General features: G+C 42.1%; 1 protein-coding gene across 2 annotated transcripts in view; it reads left to right on the plus strand.

Moving 5' to 3' along the window:
- LOC106583304 (RNA-binding motif, single-stranded-interacting protein 2) overlaps positions 1-12,583 on the plus strand; it is a 60,630-nt gene that overhangs the window by 16,511 nt on the left and 31,536 nt on the right. The window contains exons 2-4 of one of the 2 annotated variants that reach the window (XM_045705116.2): positions 6,774-6,937; positions 12,003-12,061; positions 12,463-12,554. In XM_045705116.2, the coding sequence (XP_045561072.1) occupies positions 6,774-6,937; positions 12,003-12,061; positions 12,463-12,554 (315 nt within the window). Of the gene's footprint in view, positions 1-6,770; positions 6,938-12,002; positions 12,062-12,462; positions 12,555-12,583 lie in introns of both variants that reach the window. The other variant, XM_014167343.3, reaches the window with a different exon arrangement.

A 12,583-nucleotide genomic window follows, 5' to 3' on the forward strand; every position in this document is an offset into this window, starting at 1 on the left:
GAGAAAGCACAACTATCTGAAATATGATGCCAAGCACTGCAGTGATGCCAGGCACTGACTGCCTCACATTTTGTTAGATCTCATAAGCTGCTATGGGCCACTGTTTTAAAGGCAGGATCTGGTTCCCCCAGCCTCTGCCACCTGCCACATGCAGCTAAAACTCTGCATGTGTATATTCTGACATCAGTATGCCTACATGAACATTACGCATGTATGTGGGACAGAAAGTCTAAGAAATGGAACAGAGAGAGAGAGGAAGGAGCATGGGTGAGGGATGCAAGAGAGAGAGAGGAAAGAGAAAGAAGAAGGCGAGAACAGTAGGTGAGAGATAAAGAGGAAGTCAAGATAAAGAGATGGAGAGAGAGATAGAGAGATGAATTAAACATAAAGAGATGGAGAGAGATAAATAAAGCCCCTTTGAATTGAGAGAGAGAGAAAGACAGAGAAAGAGAGAAAGAGAGAGAGAGAGGTTTCATGGACGAGTCTGGACTGGAGCCTGGTGTCCTCCGTCACCTGGTAGAAATGTAGAGCGGCTGGTTGGCTGGCTGATGAAAATGACTGCATGATAAGACAAGGAGCAGACAGAAAAAGTATGTCCTGTCTGCCTCTGTACTCTGTACCAGCCTGCCGACTATAAACCACAGCACAGGAACGTTCAGCCAATTTTCAGAGTAACATTTGCCTGTCACCTGAGGCAAAAATACAGCCAGTTTGGCAATAATTACTTCCTTTTACTGTAATCAACCAAGCCTTTTGCTTTGTGGTTGTACCAGTGTGTTGGCTGGAGAACAGGAGAGGGAAAAACAAGTCTTTCATAAGGTGGATCGGAGAGCACAGTAGTTGAATAGATGGATTGTTATCAGATAAATTATATATTTAAATAGGTAGAATGGTTTAGTTTTAATATCAAATTGACTGATTGGGTTTAACATAGCAAAAGTGTTAAGCATTTGACTATAAGTATTTGGTCTAAATGTACTCAAATGTAGGCAATTTCATTGGATCTGAAAGAGTATTTCTAGTTTATCTAATCCCTCAACTAACCGAATTTTGTATTTTTAAAATAATTTAATCTGGACCCAACTGGAGGCTGCCTCAGTCAGACAGTTAACAAATCTGTGTGTCACTCAGTTGGTCAATCAGACAGACAGACAGACGGTCAGTCAGTGGACTCTCCTTTTGGAGGTGGGAGCAAATGCTCCAGCTATAGGATACAGGAAACTAGCCATATCCCCTGATGACAAGCCCAACAGGAGACAGAGATAGAAACAGACAGACTAGAAGCAAGACATACAGACAGACAGTAAGTAGAGAGTTAGATTTAAGGGAGAATGGGCTTGTGCGCTAGGATTTCCTTAAACTAATTAACAACAGGGAGGTCCTGGCAAGCCAATTAAATGGTCAGTGAAAAGCAGTGGCTTTTTTCACAGGCCCTTTTTCTGCCTATCATGGAGGAAGTGGGGAATATATGAATTTATTATAGGTTGTCTGATTTATGGATCGGGAAGCTGGAAGCATTTCAGTGTAGGCCTAATGCAGATTGGGTAGCCTAGTCTAAGTAGAAATTGTCAGGTTGGTAGCGGAGAAACTGTTGAAGGAAAAAATGTTGAGGCTTACTTATGGTGTTGTCCTGTGTGTGTGTGTGAATTAATGAATGAATTACATTTTATTTTTGTGTCAAATCGCCAGTTCACAACCCATCCCATAATTAATACATATGCAAACATTACAATAATTCACTGCAATAATTCAGTGATAATTATTCTGGTGTTCTGTGCAGTGTGCACCGCATATAGATTGTGTGTGTGTGTGTGTGTGTGTGTGTGTGCGTGCGTGCGTGCGTGCGTGTGTATGTGTGTGTGTGTGTGTGTGTGTGTGTGTGTGTGTGCGTTTTGTTTGTGTACAGTGAGGGAAAAAAGTATTTGATCCCCTGCTGATTTTGTACGTTTACCCACTGACAAAGAAATTATCAGTCTATAATTTTAATGGTAGGTTTATTTGAACGGTGAGAGACAGAATAACAACAAAAAAATCCAGAAAAACTCATGTCAAAAATGTTATAAATTCATTTGCATTTTAATGAGGGAAATAAGTATTTGACCCCTCTGCAAAACATGACTTAGTACTTGGTGGCAAAACCCTTGTTGGCAATCACAGAGGACAGACGTTTCTTGTAGTTGGCCACCAGATTTGCAAACATCTCAGGAGGGATGTTGTCCCACTCTTCTTTGCAGATCTTCTCCAAGTCATTAAGGTTTCGAGGCTGACGATTGGGAACTCGAACCTTCAGCTCCCTCCACAGATTTTCTATGGGATTAAGGTCTGGAGACTGGCTAGGCCACTCCAGGACCTTAATGTGCTTCTTCTTGAGCCACTCCTTTGTTGCCTTGGCCGTGTGTTTTGGGTCATTGTCATGCTGGAATACCCATCCACGGCCCATTTTAAATGCCCTGGCTGAGGGAAGGAGGTTCTCACCCAAGATTTGACGGTACATGGCCCCGTCCATCGTCCCTTTGATGCGGTGAAGTTGTCCTGTTCCCTTAGCAGAAAAACACCCCCAAAGCATAATGTTTCCACCTCCATGTTTGACGGTGGGGATGGTGTTCTTGGGGTCATAGGCAGCATTCCTCCTCCTGCAAACATGGTGAGTTGAGTTGATGCCAAAGAGCTCCATTTTGGTCTCATCTGACCACAACACTTTCACCCAGTTGTCCTCTGAATCATTCAGATGTCCATTGGCAAACTTCAGACGGGCATGTATATGTGCTTTCTTGAGCAGGGTGCTGCAGGATTTCAGTCCTTCACAGCGTAGTGTGTTACCAATTGTTTTCTTGGTGACTATGGTCCCAGCTGCCTTGATCATTGACAAGATCCTCCCGTGTAGTTCTGAGCTGATTCCTCACCGTTCTCATGATCATTGCAACTCCACGAGGTGAGATCTTGCATGGAGCCCCAGGCCGAGGGAGATTGACAGTTCTTTTGTGTTTCTTCCATTTGCGAATAATCGCACCAAATGTTGTCACCTTCTCACCAAGCTGCTTGGCGATGGTCTTGTAGCCCATTCCAGCCTTGTGTAGGTCTACAATCTTGTCCCTGACATCCTTGGAGAGCTCTTTGGTCTTGGCCATGGTGGAGAGTTTGGAATCTGATTGATTGATTGCTTCTGTGGACAGGTGTCTTTTATACAGGTAACAAGCTGAGATTATTTAAAATGTAATAAAAATGTATGCACTCTACTGTAAGTCGCTCTGGATAAGAGCATCTGCTAAATGACTAAAATGTAAAATGTAAAAATTAGGAGCACTCCCTTTAAGAGTGTGCTCCTAATCTCAGCTTGTTACCTGTGTAAAAGACACCAGGGAGCCAGAAATCTTTCTGATTGTCAAATACTTATTTCCCTCATTAAAATGCAAATCAATTTATAAAATTTTTGACATGCGTTTTTCTGGATTTTTTGGTTATTCTGTCTCTCACTGTTCAAATAAACCTACCATTAAAATTATAGACTGATCATTTCTTTGTCAGAGGGCAAACGTACAAAATCAGCAGGGGATCAAATGCTTTTTTCCCTCACTGTATGCTCTGACACCTAGAGGGGTCACAGGATAAGGCAACTACTATGAGTTAGTCTGAGGGGGCTGCATGGTCAGAGAGACATGTTTGGAATGCAGACCCACACTCAACTGTGTAAATGTAAGCAAGCACCTGTGTGGGTATTTACAGTATTCATGACAAGCAGAAAGTTACAGGCTGAGTAGCAACTAGGTTTGGTATATCGGAAGCTGCTCCAGTCCATCAAGCATCCCACATACCTGTCCTGCTGGACTCATAATCCCTAATTTTGGCAAACAGAGAGGAATGTGATTTCTCTGATCTTCCACAGCCCTAGTCTGCTGAATTAAAGGGTACTGTAGTAATCATGTGTTACTCTTACCCTGTGAGATTTCAAGTTCCTATAAAGATGTATAAATGGGCACATCATTCCTGAATTTTTTTCTTTCTCACATAGCTTAAACACACACACCCCAACATATTCAGTCATTTCTAGCGTACATACAAGCATGTAATGATTGGTATTCATGTATTCATTACAAAAAAAAGAGTGTGAAATGTATTTGCTGGAACATGATTGCACACCATTAACACCAACGTGGGTTTGCCAGTGTGTGCGTGTGTGTACCTGTGCATGTGTATGAGAGCAAGAGAGAGAGGAATACAACTCCCCCCTGTCTTATTGTGTATTAATTTGACCAGGGCATGCCTCCATGTCATCTAACATGAGCAAACAGAGAGAATCTTTTCATACTGAATCAGCATCGGAGAAAGAGGGGATTAAGCCTTGGAGAAATGAGCCTGGCAGCCTGTGCTGCAGGGGGGGTGTCTGTCGGGGTGCCAGTGGTGGCTCATATAGGGAGGGGTCAGGGGGGTGTTTGAGGGGACACAAAGGGGGACACTGTGCCTCCATGAATAGGGTTCAATTAGCGAGATTCATCCCTTGCTCTTGACTCGCCCATCTGCGTCTCAACCTCCCCCTTTGTCCCCTTGGTGCAGCTCATCCACTGGGCCTGGTTTAATTAGAACCCCTTCAGGAGAGACAGGCAGCTAACAGGAGAGGAGAGGGCCTCTATAAGAGAGCTATACTGTAGGCAGGATTCTACACAACACCCTGGAATAAGCTACTGGAGAGAGGATGGCAGGGTTGAGGAGCTTTGGGGAATGTTTCATAAATCAGACGATGACACGTGGCTGGTAGATTTTGGAAAAATGGCATTAAAACACAAAAAAAAATTCACACACACACACACACACACACACACACAAACCCCTTCACAATGACAAACACTCTCAGCCTCTACGTCACTGGTGTTAATTTGCTGTTGTAGGAATGTTTATGCGAGACTGTTAAAAGCATTGTGTAATGTTATTGCATCAATATAGTTGTTTTGGAAATTACTATATTCCTGGGAAGAACACTCATTCCAAATGTACTCAAACCATTATTACTGACAGAAAATACACTATTTCAGTCAACAGTTGTGAAATAAAAATGACTGGATTCAATTGAAGCAAAAACATTTTCTCTTGAGTCCAACTATTCCAGACTCATTCATGGGAAAATTCTGTTTTGCCTGTTGCACAATGCTCCATGTTTGTGTTTAGCGACTCACAGTGTGTTGAATAACTGATCCTCCCCATAGGCTATTGTAGCACCATCCAGAATGCTGAAGTGCTATAGGGAGAGTTTTCATAGGCTGTAGTAAAGCTGTTATAAATGCATTAAGCAGCTTGTTATAAACAGTTATAGCAGGTCAGAGAATGGTGCTGTTCTGTGCCAGGCTCAGCTGACGGGGAACTCTTCTCAAATAGTATTTTGTGAATCATCATTGGGAGCTCTCCTGTCTCCTCATTTCCCCTTTGCTGTGACATATGTAACCCCGGTGCTTATGAACATACAGACCTTGGACCTAGTGTGGACTGAGCTGACCTCATTGTTTGAATTGTTTACTTTTTTCCCCCAGGGAGTCGAGCAACAGTTAGCTATGCTGTATTGTTGAGGAGACAATTGACTGAGAGAGAGAGGAGTGAGAGGGAAATGTCTGAACAACTGAGTTAAACCTGTGGTTGTGGAGTAGAGATAAAAGACTGTAAGCCCGACCAGATGTTTGTATCGTGTTTTGAAGTGCTCTCTTTATACAGAGAGTGTGGTATGGGAGAAAAGACAGCTCATGACTTCTCACAAAGAACAAAAGGGATAAATAAATGTTGGTATATGCTGTTCTTTGAATCATTGAGTTTTGCTGTGGAAAGCAGAGGAATCTTCTGTGGTTTTCAAAGTTTTGATAGTGAAAAAAGGAGCAGTTGCCCAGTATGGAGTAAGCAGAAAAGAGGCCCATTTTACCAATATGACCTAGACAGCAAAGAGGCCCCATGTTCACTTCAGAATGCAGTATTGGTGAGTGTTGACATGAGGGCTGTGTGATATCGTTTTACGCTTCTCTCACACAATCGCCTGTCTCTTGAGCCACCATTTTGAAGCTGTGTTCGCTAAAAACCGTGGTTTGAGTTTTAGTCCTTTTGAAAGGTAACAGCTGTAACAATTCAAAGCACGCTGTGAATAATTTATGAAAATGTAAGGTACCTGAACTGAATATACTCCCACACATGTTCTTAACTGGCTAGAAAGAGAAGAATCTTCCAACTCACACTCCTACCATTTTATAAGATTCTTCCATTCCAAAATCATGACTAAATCGTTTATCATCTTCGTGGTCTACCAGAAGACCCAAGGGCGCTTTAGTGCCTTCATGACATAGCCCTTCCCAATATATGATATGTAACAGGCAAATTCAAATCAGGACCTCGTAGCCAGTTCCAATGCTGATTTTCAATCTTCCCCTCTAATCAAGGACTGATTTAGACATAGGACACCAGTGGTGTAATCATTAGTTCTAATGTTTTGAAGCTAAAACAAGAGTTTCTATTGGACAAATTCAGGTAGGTCCCTCCCCGTTTCATACCATTTGCTGCTGTTTAACATTTTGCAACAGAATCGCCGCAATGAATACCCCCCAGGTGGGTGCAAATAATTATCAGGTTAAACAGAAAACCTGCACAAGTCTGGATTTCCAGGATTGAATTTGAATACCACTGATATATAACTATCTCTCTCTCTCTCTCTCTCTCTCTCTCTCTCTCTCTCTCTCTCTCTCTCTCTCTCTCTCTCTCTCTCTCCTCTCTCCTCTCTCTCTCTCTCTCCTCTCTCTCTATAGCAGTCATATGTGTCCTCCGGCCACCAGATGGCACCCCCCAGTCCCAACACCAACAGCAGCAGCAACAGCAGTGTCGGGGGAGTGGAACAGCTGAGTAAAACTAACCTGTACATCCGCGGTCTTCACCCCGGGACGACAGACCAGGACCTGGTCAAGCTATGCCAGCCGTAGGTCTTCTTCTCCTACTTGCCCACTTTCTTTTACACGGGTAGGGTGAAGTTGCCTCTAGATGCTAATTTAAGATCAGTTTAGTATTTTCATCCTGGTGGTTAGGGTTAGGATGGGAGGGGGATAAACAAATCCTAGATCTGTGCCCACAGGTGAATTCTACCTGGAGCTCTTCAATAGGTGCTACTTTGCCACAAAGTGACTACAGTTATTACTGTCAGGTTACCTATATAAAAGTCTACCCTCAGATCAGAACTGGTTGACTTTGCTGCATTATGGTTGGCTATACAACCTACGCGTGTTGCGACAAGGGTTGTTGTGGCTGGATATTCTAAAGAGACTGGTGAGGGTCAGCAGGAGAAAACCCACACCCACCAAGTCACCATCTACAAACAACACACACTCTTACACTGGCCTCGCACACACACACACACACACACACACACACACACACACACACACACACACACACACACACACACACACACACACACACACACACCACACACCACACACACACACACAACACAACACATACAGTCAAAAAAGGCGAGCTTGCATTCACTAACCAAAAACGTAACATCCAGCCCAGACACCAGAAAAACCACACCAGGAGGGTAACAGGAGGTATGGGCTTAGGTGCTGGGGAGTATGGGAGCGTGAAACAGAAACAACAATGTGGACACACACTGAGTGTTTTCCAATAATATCTCCTTTCTCACTACTTCCAACAAATCTTAAAGCCTTAGATTGGTGGAGCCATGGGCTAGTTAGAGTTTCCACCATATTTCTTATCAAATCAGTGAAGGGAAGTGACAATTGCACACTTTGGGAAGAAGGAGAGAGAATTGGTATGCAGACATAGCCTCTGTTAATAGCATACAGTTTCGATGCTTTCTAATTATTGTTTGGATAAGTGAAGGAGTGTAGAGTGAGTGACCTAGAGAGGACTAGGAATTTTTAATTGCTGTTTAAAACAGAAAACTCAGACTTAACAGGGTAAAGCCTGGAGATTGACATCAAGTTGGAGAGGGAGGGGTGGGTTTGTGTAATATGTGTTGGAGGTGTGGGGGATTGGCGGAGAAACGAACCTTGGAGGGGAAACGCAATTGACTGGGAAAAGAATAGCATGGCATGCTGGGTAAAGAATGCCACAGGCCTGTAAGTGGGTTAGAGTTAAGACCTTCTACCCCATCCTCCCCTCCCTACTACACACACACACACACACACACACACACACACACACACACACACACACACACACACACACACACACACACACACACACACACACACACACACACACACACACACACACACAACTGTTGTTGAAGTTGAGGTAGGAGGAAGGTCAGAGAGTTACTGCCACACAACCTTTGAACTGTTCAACAGGATGCATGACTTTGTTAATGACAACACAAACTATTTCTCTCTCTCTCCATTACAAAAGAGGTCACATCCCCACCAAAAAGTTAGTGGGCATTGAGTGTTTATGTATGGCTGTGGTCATATGGCTCAAGGTAGAAATGTCCTCCTATTCACAAATCTAAAATCTGATTACCTAACTTCCAATTGTAACTTAACCAACAGAGGAATGAAAGAAGATCTGACTCTGTGTCAGAGTTTAGGGGCAACTTCATGTGTGGCCGCTAATGCTAACGGCCAGGCTTTAGGACCCAGAGGTGGAAAGAGAGTGTGAGAGCAGAGAACAGTGGAGAGTGGAGAGAGAGAGGGGACAGGAAGGGGTGAAGGATCCAGTTACACTTTACACTCCACCCCAGCACTCTGTTAGGGCCAGCCAGTGGAACACCAGCCGTCCTCGCTGACTGCATTACACAGAGACAGTGGAGGGCAGGACCTCTCTCTCTCTCTGTCTAGCAGAAGTCAGGATAGCCGAGTGGTCTAAGGCACTGCGTTCAGGCCGCAGTCTCCTCTGGAAGCGTAGGTTTGAGTCCCACTTCTGATATCCATTTTATTTCACTATCCTATACCATTGTACTGTAAAGTTACACTGCATACTACTAAGCAGTACTTTAACTTTCCTATTCTACTGCTCTTTGTTTATATTGTTGCAAATTTGGGGGGTAGCCCCGACCGGGATTCAAACCCGGGGCCAGCGACTGTCAAGCCAACACCTTAATTAACTCTATTATGTTTTGCTATATTTTTCTATACTGTCAATGATGGCTATACAGGACAGTCCGTGTCACATTAGACAGTCACTTCTCTAAAGTGCCACCATTTTGGTCGAATAGGCCTGTGTTCATAAATATTTGCTGTGTTCATAAATATTTGCTGTGTGACCTCAAATTTTTATTTGGTAGCACCAGTGCGCTTAGAAAAATATTCACCCAGATAATACATTGAACGGCAAAATTGCAGTTGTGCCTCTGGGTTTGGGAGCAAGCAAAGTTGTTACATTTGTTTGTTTCATGTCCGGTGAGCCCTGGCTGTTGTTACATTTGTATCATCATCAGAGTGGCGTGCATCTTGAGCATGTTGATATGATATATTGTATCATTTCACCTCTAACCTGTGAGAGTGAAGATTAAATTCAGCAACACTTGATGGACAGTAGAAGTTATTTGCTTCTGTATTGATAAAAGCAGGGGCGCAACTTTAGTTTTAGAAGTTTTTTTTATTTTTTATCCTGTCAGCCTACCCGACTGCTCGGAGGCATCTGCATGGTCCTAAAGCACACCGTTGCCTCGTTTTGTATCACATTCAATGATTAAACTGGGGGGGACAAAAATGCAATTTCAGAATGTGGACATGTCCCCCCCCGTCCCCAGTGAAAGTTCCGATCCTGTATAAAAGTAAATACCAATTTGTTAGTCTTCACCTGGATTTTACTACGTGAAAAACGGCGGAGGCTTTTATACGTTTCAAAATTACGTACTGCTTGCCTATTGGTCTGATTTGTGTGTGTGTGTGTGTGTGTGCGTGCGCTAGAGGTCGACCGATTATGATTTTTCACCGCCGATGCCGATTATTGGAGGACCAAAAAAGCCGATGCCGATTAATCGGCCGATTATTATTATGATTATATATATATATATCACACACACACACACACACACACACACACACACACACACACACACACACAGCTCTGAAGTGACAACGATACTGAAGAGTCTGCTTAGGAGACAAATACTCTCAACTGTTTGAATAATAAAAATAGAGTTTAAGTTACCTGTGATCAATGCTGAAAACAAAAACTGTAATTTCTATATGCAGGAAATCCTATTTTAATAATGGCCATGGTAAGAATTGACTACCAAAGTGCGAGTTATAATTCCCATGACACCTTCTAGCAAAATCTGAAAAGCGGTTCCTTCATTTATTCCATTGGATATTTTTAGATTAACTTAAAATAAGGTCTGTGTTTGGTTTAGGCTTACACCACCTTGCCAATTTTATAACTGTGTAGATATCCATAGGATATAACTCTGATCAATATAAGCGAAGATAATTTTTTTTTGTAGAGTGGATTTATGAAAATATGTTGACAAACATTACCTGGTGAGATTTACACGGGTATCAAAACGCTGAGGCGGTTTAAGCACAAAACACAGACCTTATTTGAAGTAGATCAAGACATTCTCTATGGAAGACATAATCGGTAAAATAACGAAGGAACCCCTTTCAAGTTCAGCCGCAAGTTATTACACGAATTATGACGCGTCGACTATTTCTCTCTAAACCATATACCGTAGACTATTACGAGCCTGCTGCTGCCTACCACCGCTCAGTCAGACTGCTCTATCAAATATCAAATCATAGACTTAACTATAATATAATAAAACTTAGGTCATTAATATGGTCAAATCCGCAAACTATCATCTCGAAAACATTATTCTTTCAGTGACATACGGAACCGTTGCGTATTTTATCTAACGGGTGGCATCCATAAGTCAAAATATTCCTGTTACATCACACAACCTACAATGTTATTTCATAGTTCCGTAAAATTCAGGCAAATTAGTTCGCAACGAGCCAGATTCTGTATACCCTGATTCTGCGTGCAACGAACGCAAGAGAACTGACACAATTTCACCTGGTTAATATTGCCTGCTAACCTGGATTTCTTTTACCTAAATATGCAGGTTTAAAAATATATACTTCTGTGTATTGATTTTAAGAAAGGCATTGATGTTTAAGGTTAGGTACAGTCATGCAACGATTGTGCTTTTTTCGCAAATGCGCTTTTGTTAAATCATCCCCGTTTGGCGAAGTTGGCTGTCTTTGTTAGGAAGAAATAGTCTTCACAGTTCGCAACAAGCCAGGCGGCCCAAACTGCTGCATATACCCTGACTCTGTTTGCAAGAGAAGTGACACATTTTCCTTAGTTAAAAGAAATTCATGTTAGCAGGCAATATTAATTAAATATGCAGGTTTAAAAATATATACTTGTGTATTGATTTTAAGAAAGACATTGATGTTTATGGTTAGGTACACGTCGGAGCAAAGACAGTCCTTTTTCGCGAATGCGCACCACATCGATTATATGCAAAGCAGGACAGGCTAGATAAACTAGTAATATCATCAACCATGTGTAGTTAACTAGTGTTTATGATTGATTGATTGTTTTTTTATAAGATAAGTTTAATGCTAGCTAGCAACTTACCTTGGCAACGTAAAGCAGGTGGTTAGAGCGTTGGGCTAGTTAACGTAAGGTTGCATCCCCAAGCTGACAAGGTAAAAATCTGTCGTTCTGCCCCTGAACAAGGCAGTTAACCCACCGTTCCTAGGCCGTCATTGAAAATAAGAATGTGTTCTTAACTGACTTGCCTAGTTAAATAAAGGTAAAAAAAATAATAAAAAAAATCGGCAAATCGGTGACCAAAAAGACCAATTACCGATTGTTATGAAAACTTGAAATCGGCCCTAATTAATCGGCCATTCCGATTAATCGGTCGACCTCTAGTGTGCGCATGCATAATTACCCAGCATTAGGAAGTGTTAGTGTCTAAATGTTAGGGAGGTTACACAAAATGTCAGATAGTCACCTCCTCCTCATATGGTCTGATGATGTCATGTTTATGTGTTTTTGTTTTGAAGGTATGGGAAGATTGTTTCCACCAAGGCCATCCTGGACAAAACCACCAACAAGTGCAAAGGTGAGAGTTCAGAGTTCAACAGGTTGTTTGGTTCATGGCACAGATGCCACTTACATTTAACCTGGAAAGATAGTGTTAGTGTCTAGTGTTGTGTTGTTAACTGTGTCTTCTTAAACAAGCTCATGGATTTATGGACTCAAACTCGATCACAACTGCATTCTACAATATTCGATGGTATTAGGCTATATAATATAATGTTAAAGTATTAGTCTGGTTACAGGTCTACTAATATACTGTATAAATCTATAAATCCACTAAACTTTAGTCATTTTACAGAATGTCTTTAGACTTTAAACACCTGTAGTTAATCTAACAACCATTTTGAATTCCAATCTTACTTATCAATCATGAACATTTTGTACAAATGCAAAAATGTGTGTGTATATATATGTGTTGTGTAGGCTATGGCTTTGTGGACTTTGACAGTCCGACAGCGGCCCAGAAAGCAGTGACCGCCCTGAAGTCCAGTGGTGCCCAGGCTCAAATGGCCAAGGTAAGACACACACTCATTTACATCAACTC

This window comes from Salmo salar, chromosome 22 (genome assembly GCF_965601325.2).
Source record: "Salmo salar chromosome 22, fSalSal1, whole genome shotgun sequence".
Lineage (NCBI taxonomy): Eukaryota > Metazoa > Chordata > Actinopteri > Salmoniformes > Salmonidae > Salmo > Salmo salar.